The sequence below is a fragment of the Typha latifolia genome, chromosome 1 (assembly GCF_019914945.1).
Source record: "Typha latifolia isolate L0001 chromosome 1, TyphaL0001v2, whole genome shotgun sequence".
Classification (NCBI taxonomy): Eukaryota; Viridiplantae; Streptophyta; class Magnoliopsida; order Poales; family Typhaceae; genus Typha; species Typha latifolia.
The window spans coordinates 3,159,745-3,173,637 of record NC_133086.1 but is presented as its reverse complement, the minus strand read 5'-3'; the positions used below and the strand labels follow the sequence as shown (position 1 = coordinate 3,173,637).

General features: G+C 37.9%; 3 protein-coding genes across 7 annotated transcripts; all 3 read right to left on the bottom strand.

Annotated features, from left to right (window-relative positions):
* Positions 1-286: 286 nt before the first annotated feature.
* Positions 287-7,199, bottom strand: LOC140780307 (uncharacterized). 5 transcript variants are annotated; one of them, XM_073125753.1, is made up of 6 exons: positions 6,665-7,199; positions 5,210-5,385; positions 4,819-5,045; positions 4,500-4,602; positions 3,777-4,409; positions 287-2,576 (listed from the first exon to the last, which is right to left on the bottom strand). In XM_073125753.1, the coding sequence occupies exons 3-6, from the start codon at positions 5,041-5,043 to the stop codon at positions 472-474; spliced, it is 3,066 nt and encodes a 1,021-aa protein (XP_072981854.1). In that variant the 5' UTR covers positions 5,044-5,045; positions 5,210-5,385; positions 6,665-7,199; the 3' UTR covers positions 287-471. The 5 variants fall into 5 exon arrangements, with proteins under 5 accessions (XP_072981854.1, XP_072981852.1, XP_072981856.1 ...); XM_073125751.1 differs by having other exon boundaries at positions 5,239-5,385; positions 6,665-7,197; XM_073125755.1 differs by having other exon boundaries at positions 4,176-4,409; positions 5,239-5,385; positions 6,665-7,196.
* A 629-nt stretch (positions 7,200-7,828) lies between these two features.
* Positions 7,829-8,954, bottom strand: LOC140796312 (uncharacterized). The gene is made up of 2 exons (XM_073149292.1): positions 8,780-8,954; positions 7,829-8,667 (listed from the first exon to the last, which is right to left on the bottom strand). The coding sequence occupies exons 1-2, from the start codon at positions 8,877-8,879 to the stop codon at positions 7,964-7,966; spliced, it is 804 nt and encodes a 267-aa protein (XP_073005393.1). The 5' UTR covers positions 8,880-8,954; the 3' UTR covers positions 7,829-7,963.
* A 926-nt stretch (positions 8,955-9,880) lies between these two features.
* On the bottom strand, positions 9,881-12,870 carry LOC140781337 (uncharacterized). The gene is made up of 3 exons (XM_073127280.1): positions 12,554-12,870; positions 11,736-11,864; positions 9,881-11,630 (listed from the first exon to the last, which is right to left on the bottom strand). The coding sequence occupies exons 2-3, from the start codon at positions 11,835-11,837 to the stop codon at positions 9,999-10,001; spliced, it is 1,734 nt and encodes a 577-aa protein (XP_072983381.1). The 5' UTR covers positions 11,838-11,864; positions 12,554-12,870; the 3' UTR covers positions 9,881-9,998.
* Between the last annotated feature and the right edge of the window lie 1,023 nt (positions 12,871-13,893).

Sequence of the window (13,893 nt, the reverse complement as noted above, 5' to 3'; positions counted from 1 at the left end):
ACTCTAGTATGCATCATAAAATATAAATTATATGCATTTCATTATAACAAAACATATATCAAGTATAGAAAATATACACACTTAATTTTATATATTAAATTAAAAAATTAAATATAATTAAATTACAAAAGCTCCTGATCACAGAGGACATGTCCTTTTATTTGATATATTCAGGATCTGTAAGTGGCAATCCTCTTGCCCTGTATGTTTAACTCTGGTGATATCCAGAATAAGTGGTTAGAAATAGTTAAACAATTCTCTGAAAATAATAGCTCTGTGGTCAATCTCAAGAAACAGTAAATATCTATCATTGTGACCTGTAGAAGATTTTAACTCAAAACACATGGTAGAGGGCAAATTAAGCCCAAGCAACATTTACAGCACCTTAATTCAACTTGTAATATACTGAGAAAACTGCTATACTTATCAACCTCTTTAAAGTAGTTATCACAGAGTACAGATATCTAACATCTAAATTTGAGTAGCAGAGAAATTACCAACTTGGTTTCTCTGCCTACTGCATCGCCTAGTTGTCCTTCCCCACAACATGATGCTCCTTTCAGTGATCTCTGTTTCAGTATGAGTAGGCTGTGGTGCTGGTGGACTAACAAGTATCTCGGACACAGTGACAGCCAAACTTCTTGGTCGCCGCCTCCCCCTTGTTTGACAACTGGACTTATTTCGCCCCCTCCCCCGCATTGCTGATGCTTTCTGCCAAGACTTGCCTGATTCTCTCATCAGCCCTCCAAGACTTTGAAGATCCTCATTCACTTCATGCCTTGACAGTGTTGCAAGGCCTGGCAGGATATCTTTCTGGAAATCCTTACGCTGCCTTCTTTTCCTCAATTTGCCCCTCCGAGACATGGTTAGAAGCAATGCAGCACTGTGACTATCTGCATCTTTCCAATTCTCCTGCTCCCTATGTTTGCACATGTATTCATCTGCCTTCATTTCTTCTAGATTCAACGTCATCGCCTCAAAAAGATCCAATCCATTGTCGTATAAAGGTTCCAATCCATCACCACCTCCAAATTTTGGTACCCCAATATTCTCTGCATTTGATGTGGCAACCTCAGCGAACCACTGCAAGGAAACGCATGATGATGGGACCAGTGAACTGCAGGTGATATCATCTGCTTGGCTGCAAGCATCCAAGGACAAGGAAACAATAGATTCTGCTGCTACTCTAAGAGTTGTATCATGAGAAAATCCAGAGTCTCCTAAGCCATATTTTGTGTTTAAAGATACATCGATGGTTTTATTACGCATTTTCCCCATGATCTCACTCCGCGAGAATATTCTATCTTCTTTCCATCCATCAGCTGGTGCTTCTAGGTCAATGCCATAGACTTCTGGGGTAATACACAGTAGTGAATGTGATGATGGAGAGTTCTCATCTCCACAAATTGGATCATTTTCATCCATTGGCACCATGGAGTTCAAATTTATATCATTCCAAAAAGCTACATTAGTGGCTTTAGCATTTTTTCCTCTTCCACTGGACTTTGTATCACCAGCTAAATATTGTTCCTGATATAAAAATGAATGCAAGCCGTGATCTCTTTGAAAAGGAAATCCAAGAAATGCTCCATTAGGTTCAACAGATGTTCCACTCCTTTCTACAATGCTGTCCTTGACATGCAAAGAGGATAGGGAAAGCTGCCGAACAGATAAGGATGAACCTTTTGTCCTATCTTCTTTTCTTGCATTCGGAACCAAGTTATCATAGTTTGACATCAACGGTTGATTGTTCTCTGGGAAGCCCACACTCATATGAGAAGCAAGTTCATTTTTGCCAACAGATTCAGTGGATACTGGATTTGTTCTCGGTAAGTGCAATCCTTTTGATGCTTCAGCATATTTCCCCAAATCACCCAGTAGCGTAATGAAGCCATTTCGGGGTTCATTTGAAACATGTTGATTCCAATTAACACCATTCATAAACTGCAAATCTGTGCATTTTGAATTCTTTAAGTGCTTCTGCATGTCAAGATTTCCAGAGTTCTCATTTATCGAAGCATTACATTTCATACTGATTTCTTGCTTCTCAAGGGTGAATGGTGGATACCTTAAATGCATCGAAGAATTGGATTCCAAATTCTGACCATTTGGACAGGACTTGTTTCCAGATTGCCTGTCAAACCTAACACTGTCATTCATCTGTAGCTCTTCACAAGCAGTGCCAGAGTTCTGAATAATTGCTCTTGTCCTCTTGCCTTGTGCCTTTATTAGTGCAGATCTCTCAAAGCATGGAAGTGCCTGAACTGCAATTGGTATGTGACTTATGCTATTCACTCGCTTTCTCTGAGATGAAATCGGTGCCGAAGCAGTAAGGTGATCCGTCAATTTATGAGCTGGCACTTCTGAATGTAAAACTGACTTAACAAGTTGTGGACTTCTTCCTGACATTTCGACCAATTTAGTTTCTCTCTCCATAAGACGCGTATCTGTTTTCTCCAGATCATCTAAATAAATTCCATGGGATTTCTTGAGCTTCAGTTGTATTGGTTCAAATGACAATGGAGTTTTCTCACTGGAGAGAGCAGAACTTAAGTCACCCACAGCTTGACTTTGGCCTGTAGAGGTAGCAGTGGATAAAGTGTATCAACACTACAAGCATAATCGATTAGCAGACTTCAAATTAAAAATAAGAGCAAGAAAGGGACTAACAATAACACTGTACAGTACAACATACTATAATGTGAAAGAGACTGAATAAAGTTGGATATTGGATAATCTAATGGTAAAGTTCTTAATATGCTGTGACAGGTTATATATGAACTGACCTACAGCAGCTCCAAGAAAGCAATCGCATCAAGACATGAGTCCCGCAACTTAAGTTAACCAGCCAAATAGAAGATAATAATTTTAAAAGAGGACCGATTTTTTATATTCTTCTCTCAACAGAACTCATTGCTAAATTAAAATGTCCAGGAAAATTTCTGTTCTTAGTACAGTGTAAATAGTTAAATTACTTAAATACATACCTTCCATCCAAACCATTCTGCTAAGAATCAAGCACAAATAAGTACTAAGAAAAAGTTTGGTAGAGTGTACTTGTTCCACCATGTTCAATTAAATAAGACTTACTGGCTTACAACTGCTTCACAGTATTCCTAAGCATCCAAACAACAGCAATAATTTATTCCCAAGCCCTTCGGAAATTCATCTACTCAATATAATATCATTTTTCCTTCTTTACCCAAACCATCATTTTCTTTTTACCATGGTTGCATGTCAATCCTGAGAAGAAAGTACCCTTTAGAGGCAAATTGTACATAAATCACTGATAATAAGGGGCAGCCATGGTTAACCGAGTCAAATTATTTACTGATATATAACATATTCCAAAATTTCAATGATAACAAGGCACCAGCACCTGAAATGAAGATCCAGAGAAGGAATATCCGCAGATGAATTCTAGTATCAAGAATTTATAATTTATATGTAGATACAGAGAAGGAAATGGACAGATGGAATTGTTGAGAGAGAAATTATTGGTCCACCAGGAGATAGTTAAAGACAGATATCTGATGTGCTTTCAAAATAGAACTGCTCAGCAACTAACAGAAAAAAGCATGAACCATGCTCAAAAATTATAATCAACAAGCAATTATGTCACTGGTCAAGAGATTTCCTGATTTCAAATTAAAACACTGGCAAGATGAACATGATAACGCAACCGACATTAAAAATCAGATCAACTTTGATAAGACAACGATATCAACTTAAAGATGACTCACAAATATTACCAAAAATAGCAACAGAAATCTTACATGCATCATTATATAAGAGTGACCCTTTCTGTTTTACTTTCTGCTTATCTCGATGTGAAAGTTTTGTGCTAGTTAGTTCATCTCTCTCTCTGGCTGTAAAGAAATCCATGTGCAGTAGACATTTGTTTGGCTTTATTTCTAGCGGCCCTCCAGTTTCGGCACTATGGGTTTTTATTACATCAAAATGAGAAAAATATGATATTTCTGGTATTTCACCATGCAAATCTTCAGAAGGTTCATTTAGATCTGCCAACCTGTGGATGGACAGATAATGTCTTGGACACTTATCTGATTGTAAACTGCCTTGTCTAGAACTAGAATTTTCACCAGTGGCAAGAGTCAATTGCACGGCCTTTTCAGGCTCACTACAAATAATGTTGAGAGGATCAGGGGACCTACTCAGCGACGTGCTGACAGTACCATTTTCTGTTTTATCTGCATCCTCACATTCAATATATACATCAGCAGGAAGATGAAGGTCAAACATTTTCTTTGGGATCTTATTGCTATTACAATTGAACATTCTGTCATCATTTAGAGATCCCCTAGCTTCATTTCGAACTGAGCTGCATTGTAGGTTCTCTTGCTTCAGAAAGTTTAATGGTGTCCTCTTCTCATCAGTACCTGTCATTGCTGCAACATTGTAAGATGTACTCGCTACAACTAAACAAAGAATATTCTGCATGTCAAAATTATAAGCTGGCAATTGAGATGAAAACATACTTGTCTGATATGTACAAGCTGGTACAGATCTGCCCAGCTGCTTCCCGATAAGCTCATCCATCAGGTCCCTTTGTATTTTGTAAAGACGATGGAGTTCGTACACCTGAATTATAGAACAAGAATATATTGTTGAAAATCTGGATTAACAACCAGTGACCATATAATCATTCAGTGGCCCCAAGTTTCTCTAGCGATCAGATGCTCCAATCGAATTAATTTATTATCAAAAAATAAAAAGAAATTTTCATTTACTAAAATTTGTATTACAATATTATCTATTATACGTGATGAAAATCTCAACTGAGAAATGTGTTTTTACCTGTCTCCTGAATATAGCTTCATGCTCAAGCATTGTTTTCCTCAACATTTCCTTATGATAACCTGAATATCCATTTGTTGGCCTTAGTTCACGATCGTGGTACACCTGTCCATCAAATGTTTTATCCTCATAGTAAAGAGACCAATTATTACTCATGTTCTCATTTAGATCCCTCATTGGATGAAACACTGAGAAGTAGCTTTCACAATCCACTTTGGTTGCCATTCCTGTGATCCAAGAAAAAAAAAACATGTAGTAAGTAGTTAGAGAGAGTAAGTATAATAACAGAAATAGTGAGAAGGAAGCAATTGAACAACCCAAGACAGTAATATTACAATGATCAATTATTAACAAGAAGGAGATAAAAGATAATAAACTAGCTACAGCTAACCTAGAAGCACAAGAACCCCATAGGACAACCTGATAATAAGGGAGTCAATGGCCAGGACCAGCTGCTATATCATTCGCTTGGAAATGTCATAAAATCCATCCCAAGAGCGAATGTCATAAAATCCATCCCAAGAGGCCACAGAATTGTGCTTCTCAACTCTCGTATCTCAAAAGAACCTGCCATCAGGAAATGCATGCCAAAAATGCCATCATGCATGGGCATAGAAGTTTAGCATAAAAATACTGCAAGATTAATAATAGAACATGTATTAATGTGCATGCCGCCGCGTCCAGATATAGATGAGCATAAATCAGTTAAACTACACAGGCTATCGAGACTTTAAGATTTAGTCAGTGTAACTGCAGATGGCCATATGTTTGTTGTCATCAAACCATCTAAAAGTTAAAATCATTAAATCTGAATGTTGTTTACTCATTCTAATAATCAAGTAAGGGTTAAATAAACAATAATGTCAAAGAAAAGTAGACTAAATGTAATTAGTCAAATACTTCATAAGTAGGTTAAAATAACTTTGGAACTTTGAATTGCATAACTGAAATGTAAGCCCTGCATTCAATTTCCATGTTAATTGCATCACTATTAATTACGAATCACACTTTGAACCCTAACAACACTGCAAGTCTGGAAGAACAGTCAAAATGGAGTGTCACAATATCAAGTTTGGAACTCATACATTTGGACTAGTATAAAAGGAATTGATTAAACATCCTCAACAGAAAATCCCAAAAGTTGAACTGATTGACAACATAGATCAAACTTGACAAACTTGGAAGCAGGTCAACAGAAAAGCATAATTAGATTTAGTCTTCGCAAGAAACCAGCGAAGATCTCCTTGCATTTCAAGCAAGAGATGGAGGCATTATTCTAGATATTGAAGAACAGATCAAAATGGGGTTCCGAGATGATAAAAAAGACAATTTAACTCATTCTTCCCCGTTCAGAAGACTAAGAAGAACTTAGAAGCGGTGAGGAAATAGTAGATGAACAACCACTAAAAGTATCTTCTTGTGTAGGAGAAGAGGAGTTCTGATCATTCGAATCGTAAGATAAAGTTACATATCAACTCTAAAGTGACATTTCACCAACACGCGATTCTAATAATAAGTGGTATACTTTGATTTCTTAAACCTTAATCGAGAAGCTGAACAGATCGAATAAAATAACCGTATAACGAAGGGTCAAAGAAAAAGATCTCACGCCTCAAACAACAAAGCAGCAGCAATAAAGTGGGCATCAACCCATGAAACTTCAATAGAACAAAGTATAACAATCCACAAAGTAAGAAAGTCTAATAAATTAAACAAGTGAAAAAAGGAAAAAAAGGAGACACCCAACAACCAAAATCACATCTTTACTCCAAATATTACAAGACAAACACACCCAAATCCATAAACAACATAGACAAGCAAGATGAGCACAGAGAAGAAAATTTACCCCGACCCAACTCCCCTCTCCATCATCCAGAGCTGCTGCATCCAAAACAAAAGGAAACCAGCAAACAAATTGTCCGAGCGCCGGCAGAAGCCAAACTAGTACGGGTTGCAGTGCTCGTAGTAAGCAAAAGTAGAAAAGATAGAGACGAAAACAGCAATAAATATGAGACTAAGGAGCAGTAATGGAGATGTAATGGGTCATGGGTGCGCATCAAGGGCGTGGAGATCGTCATGAGATTGGGAGATTCGATCTCCGCGGTGACAGGAAAGTTGTCAACATCCAATCTTCTCTCTCCAACTCCATTTGATTTCTTTTTCTCCCTTCCAATACGATATATTCCTTTGTTGGTACTTGGAAGCTTGTAAGGATTCACAAACTTAGCAGGGATGCAAGAATTTGGTGCATTTAGCGGGCACTTGGCAGACCTTGATTCGCTACACACCAACGAAAATAATTTTAAAAAACAAAAAAAACCTCTTTTTGAGGTGTTGCTCGTCTAATACATTTTATTCATCAACAACATTTTGAATGATATCTCTGACCAATCACAGCAACTTTACACAACAAAGATGCTTCCTTCTTTTTTTTTTGTTCCTATAAAAATGAGTTTAAAAAGTTATTATTACTTCTCCCTCATGGTACAAGGTTTTAGGCAAGACAATGGGGCCTACTTGTTCCTTGTAACAGTTCTAGGAATGGCATGACCCATGTGCCCTCTCTCCACTCAAAACCTTGGATTAGAATCTACTATGAAAGTACTTGTTCTAATCCCTCAACATTTCCTATTAATTAATTCAAGTGTCCAAAGATTAGGTCTGCTGCTTAATAAATATTTGTTAGGTGGGTTAGCTTTGTGATTAATTGTAAATTGTGGTCATATAGTAGTCCACAGTACATTTGTCCATTGATTGCATGGCCCAACATAGAAGCCCTATTTATAATTCCTTTTGGTACATAGAGTCCCATGGAGATCATGACATATATGTCAAGCTCCATTGTTGTGAAAGGAAACTAGGGCTTATAAATAGGATGGCAATCTACTACTATTGTGCTCTTATTGCATGAAACAGGAGACTTGCAGCTCTTTTCTGACATCGCTGCTCACCATTATCATATAAGAGGATGGTGGTGGTGGGGGGATCAATTAAAGACACTACCATAGCATTTCATATGATTCAACTCCACTGTGACTGTGATTCTTAATATATATAATTATATGAAACAAGTAAAATTTTTGATTCATCATATTATTGCTGTAAAAGCTTAAACTGTTATCGATCGATCGATGGTCTGTTATATTCACCACACTTTTTTTCCGCCAACGAGGCCCGAGATCTCTCCCCACAGCTTACCGCCACCGCCGGCGGCGAGCCCGATAACGCTTGGGCTGCAGGCCGCCATCTTCCACAGCCCGGCCCATATCTCCTCCCTCAGCTGACCCATTTCCCACCCACAGTACCCATCAAAGAATCTAAACTCCCCCACGCCAACCAAATCCCTCTTAACCATCTCAGCAGCACACCCCACGCTCTCTTTAGTCCCATAATACAAACCCTTCATCACCTCCTCAAACACCCCACTCTTCCCAACCTTGTCCTTCCCCTCCTCCTCCTCCTCAACCCCTCGTGGGCCCACTAAGAAAAGGCCCTCCTCCAATGGCCCGCCGAAGAACAACGGACGGCCCGAGAACGTGCCGTCGACGTCGAGATCCGTGGACCGGGTCTCCTTGATGGACATCAACGACGGCCTGTTTAGGATGAGCCCGGTTGGGCCCAATGGGCCTGTGGAGAGGAGGAGGATCACTGTGCGTTCGAATATGTGAACTCCATCAAGCTTCTCTGTCGCTATTAGGAGGCATCCCTTCTCAGGTTCGTATACAGGGTGAGCCCATCTATCCGGCGCAGATGGCGGGGCCGGAGTTGAGAGGACCGACGCTTGCTCGCCGGCGACGAGCCTCGCTCGGAAGGATCGCCAGTCCGGTGACTGAGATTGTAGGCTGCAACCTGGTAATTATTGGACGTAGTCACTGGAAAAGATCAGCGCAGAGAGAGAAAAAGAGAGAAGTATTAACCATAAAAAAGCTATAGAGGGAGTTTGTAACTTCTAATCACTCACAGGAGATTTGGTTGAGTCTTTTCTTAGCGGGGGAGGCGGAGGGGAAGTTGGGTGAGATTTTGTTGAAGGATTTAGAGGTAGAGAAACAGGAGGCCTCCATTGTTTGATCTCTGCGTCGGCTTTTTAGCTTCGGTGGTTTGCGGAGGAGGATGGTGGGATAGAAAGAGGAGGAGTTATATGAGTAGACTCTTCAAAGCTAGACCACAAGAGCGTTATCCAACATGGATGGGATCCTTTTCGTCTTTGTGACATGAGACCAAGTTATGATGTGAAAGGTGGCACCCTTGAAAGGTTCCACGTGGAATATTTTTTAGCCGGTGGCCGTGGTTGATCGGTTGTTGGCCGTCGTTTTGAACGTTTGGAGTTTTTGATACTAAAAGTTACTATAAATTTATTTACATGACTATGTGTATGTGACTTGTAGTCTGAGAAAATCACCATCAGATATAGCAATTTAGTTTAATAAAAACTGCTAACTTCGATAAATGTTTAGGTACCAGAAGCAAATTAAATGTATGTATAGAAAATGTGAATCAAAATGTTATTTATATATTATTAATGTTTTTTCTATCTGCACGTACATAAAACTATATAACGATTTTTATATGCGTGTATAAATTATATTAAATCAAAACGCAATTAATATTATATAATTTGGTCTATTATTTGGTTGCAGATTTACAATAGTCAAAACTCAGATCTTAGTGCAAACGATGAGATGGAATTTCTGTACCCAAGAGATGCTGACGGTTGATCATACAACTGGCGCCTTTTGTGAGTTAATCAGGACCGTCCGAATGATATGCTGACACGAATCTAGCCCATCTCCATTCTGATCTGGATAAGCCTTTGTCTGGAGTAGATCCTCTGCTGGTTCGGTAGCCGGTTGCAGGAAATATCCTGCAGTCTTTTACGTGGAAGCTCTTGACAGGCTCTTTATTGTTTTGAATGGCTTGGTAGCCAGTTTCTTGCAATTGGGGGTGCTTAGCATCCCATTCATTGGATAGGAGATCATAAGAAGATTTGACCAACTTTACATGAATACTTTTATGTGTCAAAGTTAGAATTTTGGACATAACTTGCAATTCATGCACAAGTTCATACACTGGAAGCATGTCATTGAAAAAAGAAACAATTTCAGTTGGTCCAAGGAACTTGGATATTCCAGACAATAAATATGACTACAATTTCATATTGGATATTCAGACAACAAATATGACTAAAATTTCATATTGAGAATCTTACCTAGAGGTACATAATTGAAAGACTTCCTACCACCAACTGAATCACTTCTTTCTGCATATGGAGTAAGACTAGAACCGCCCGAGTTACTGCCCGGTGGTTGAGATGCTGAATTAGCTCTTCTTTGCATTTGCTCCTCCTTTCTCCATTTCCTTAGTTGGTCTTCAATTGCAGCTTTAGCTTTCTCAGCCAATTCAGCTCTCCTTGTTATTGCTTCTAGATAGATTCTCAACTCACTAATTTCAGCATTAGCAGCTTCTAGCTCTTCCTTTAACTTATCAACCTCCATTTTATTTCCAAGTAACTCGCGTTCATCTTCGTATGGTAAGTATATTACTTCATCAGTCTTTTCTGACTTCTGAATTAATGATTCATACTCTTCTCTAGATATTTTGATAACAGAACAGGAACTGGTTGAACCAGAAACCAGGTCTATTCCTTCACCATTTATTATGGGTTCCCCACCAGCAATCTCCACCTCAGCCTCAGTATCGTTTCTTAAAAGTTTCAGTCTTTGGGTTTCGTTCTTGGCTATCTCGGCTTCCACCGCTAGTTGCTGCACAGTAAGATACAAACCAGCCTGAGAACTCATATATCTTGCTTCTGCTGCCTCAGCAGCTGGAATTCTAGCCCTGCTTTTGTGTAGTTCAGATTTCAGTGTTGCAATTTCGACTTGCAATTCTAGCTCTCTTTTCATGGTCTCAGACACCTCATCACTCATGTCCTGTATTTTACTTGTAAGTACTTCAATTTGGGAATTCAAATCAGTTATTTTCTCTCTTGCGCTTTGTAGTTCTTCCTTCATTCTTCTAACATCATCTTTCAAAGTGACAATGTGTGCTGCTTGCTCACAATTTTCTTTTTCCTTCATTTCGATCTCCAAATGAAGTTGGGCCAAATTATCGATGACATCGGAAGCAATTCTTAGAGACGATGCGTAAAATCCTTTCACTTGCTTTAGTTCTGATTGATAATAGTCTACTTGTATCATTTTGTCCAATACCTCATTCTCCAAACCATCTATTATATCCAACTGTCTTTTCATCATATGTAATTTCTCATGGAACTGGATCACTGCCTCAGAGGCAACCTGTAGTTCTGCTTCCATCCCTTGAAAAAAAGCGGACCTCTTTTCTTCTGCTTCAATAGCTTTCAAGCTAGACGAAAGAATGGCTTCATTGAGCTCCGAGATATATATGACAAGCTCCTTGGTTTTCTTCTTTTCCCTTTTCATCGACCCAACTTGTTTCAGTGCAGTATAGTTTGATTCCTTGGCAGCAGTAAGTTCAGTTTTCATAAGAATCAGCTCCTCTTTCAAAGTCTTGCACTCATCCACAATACATAGGTAGTCCTTTTGGCTCTCACTTTCCAATATCTGTCTATCATATTCAAGTTTAGCTTTGTAGTGTTGAGCTTCCAAGTATTCCGCCGCATACTTGTCCCTCTCAGCTGCGGCATTCTTCAGCTGGGTTGACAATTCCTCAATTGTATTACGATAGACTTCAAGCTCTATAATGGCCTGCATTTCTGATGATTCTTTTACTTGGAGCTGCAGTTTGCAATCTGCCAGTTCCTTCAATAAGATGTCTAGCTTCTTCTCCTTCACTTCCTATTAATTGAGGTAAAAAATATCAGGTAAGAAATTTAAATTATATGGTCCTTAGGCTCTTCTACTCTAATTTATGCTTCAAGGCATAGATCTCTAACATATTACCGCTTTGCTAAATGAGCTGCATTTGTTCTGACCAGTTTTCTGCTCAAATAAAGATAACGAAGCTTGTACTGATTCAAATGGCTTCGTATCTATCTCAGCCATCCCTTATCTCCAGTTAAATTATCCCTCCTAGCATTATAAAAGGAACCATTAGCATGCTTACATCATAAACAAGTATTGATTTTGGAGTCAGTTTAGTGTTGCTGCAACATGAGATTATACCTATCAATAGTGCAAAGAAAGTCTAAAAGTATTGGCCCTTCAGTTGAATTAATAAAATGTTGCTCTTATAATTTATAAAGACAGCAGACTATGAACCAAAATTATGTTTAGATAGCAATATAAAAATTTAGACACACTTATCATAACTCATCAAACACATAACAATATCTATGTATAGGCTCCTGGAGAACCCAAACAAGCATGAATGCAGGCATGCATGCCCTTCTCTTAGAATTAACCCATATAAAGACAACAAAACAGATAGAAATAAGTTTATCCTGTTCGAATGAATCCAAATGGACAAGCAGCTGACATTAGCATGATATACGACTCTTATTGATCATCATATAGTCTTGATATTATAATCCGACATCTCACTTTAGAAAACCACAAAAGAAGATAAATTTACAAAAAATAACTTTTCTTAGGAAAAACATGCGCCCTAGTTAGCAAGTAAATTTTGATATTTCGAATCAATAATACAAAACCACCACGCGAAACAGGGGGTAAAGGAAGAGAAACATAAAAGAGGAGCAATCTTTATATCGATTAATCGGCCATAAAAAACGAGAATTACACAAGAAACCAATTCTAACCTAGCTTTCCTCGCAAAAAGAGAACTCGACGCCCAAATTCGCAGACAACACCGATGGGAACGAGAGATGAATCGATCGACGGTTTTCCGATCCGTTTCGGGACTTGAAATCGATATAAATATCTAGCAGGAAACTTGAGATAAGAGGCATCATCGTGACAAACGAGAAAGGCCTCGGATTGAAGCATCTTGGAAGGAGTTCTCTTCGTTTATCGGGAAATCGGCGCGATCGAAGAAGGCTACGAGGTCGGAGCCACCAAAGAAGCTCTCTCTATGCCGCGGAAAGCTGTAGTTGGATCTTGCTCATGTAAAAAGAATAATTAAAAGCGCTTCTCCATTCATCGGTTTTAATAACAGCTTTTGAAAATAATTGACATAAGAAATGTGTACAGTGAATCATCTACAAGTTAGCAAATCAATCGGCAACCCAGTGGCAGTGTTCAACTTTACAGTTATAAAATTTATGAATTAAAATATTGATATTATTTATAATTATAGTCCATGACTCAAGAAGTGAATTCAACTCAATCCACATATTATTGACGCCTATATTTGAGAGACAAAAAAAAGTCAATGAGCCGTTCCCGTTTGTATTCATCTTAAAAAAAGAGTTGTTGGTTAAAGATTCATAGTATTGGTATATTTATTAGTAAGGTTCAGAGAGCGGGTTCAGCTTCCATAAATTGCCTAACGATCGTAGTGATAAAAGTTCTTATCCGGGCTTTTGATTTATTCTATCGATCCTCTCTTTCATGTTATCATAATCCATTATCCCATAGTTCCTAAAAGTTAAGACTCATCTAAAGACAATGTCTCACAACATCTCACAAAGTGGTGGCCAATATAAGGAATAAATCAGACACGAAGAATCACCTGCAAGCCCAATAGAGTTATTCTAAACAACTTCCAAAAACCAGAGTAAGAGCTTATTCCAGATAAACCTCACTTTATTCTAAACAAGTGACATACTGAAATAAGAAAACCCTTCCACTTTCTTTTATTTTCTTCACTATAATATATACTTACATTTTAAAATAGAATTATTATAATGTTTAATTATTATTTTATAATATACAAATTTATATTTTGAATTAAGAAAAAGGATTAGAGTATATTTATTTAGTGAATAATATTTTTGATATGACATAATTATTTGTGATGCTATTTATCAGTATATTATTTATATTATATATTTTATAATTCACACATCGTATTTTAATATTTTGTAACTCCTCAACTCCTTATTTTTCCTATATTTTATTATGACGTTATTTTGATTAATTAATATTAACTAAATAACTAAAATATTATCATCTCTCTATTTCTCTATCATTTTTTTTA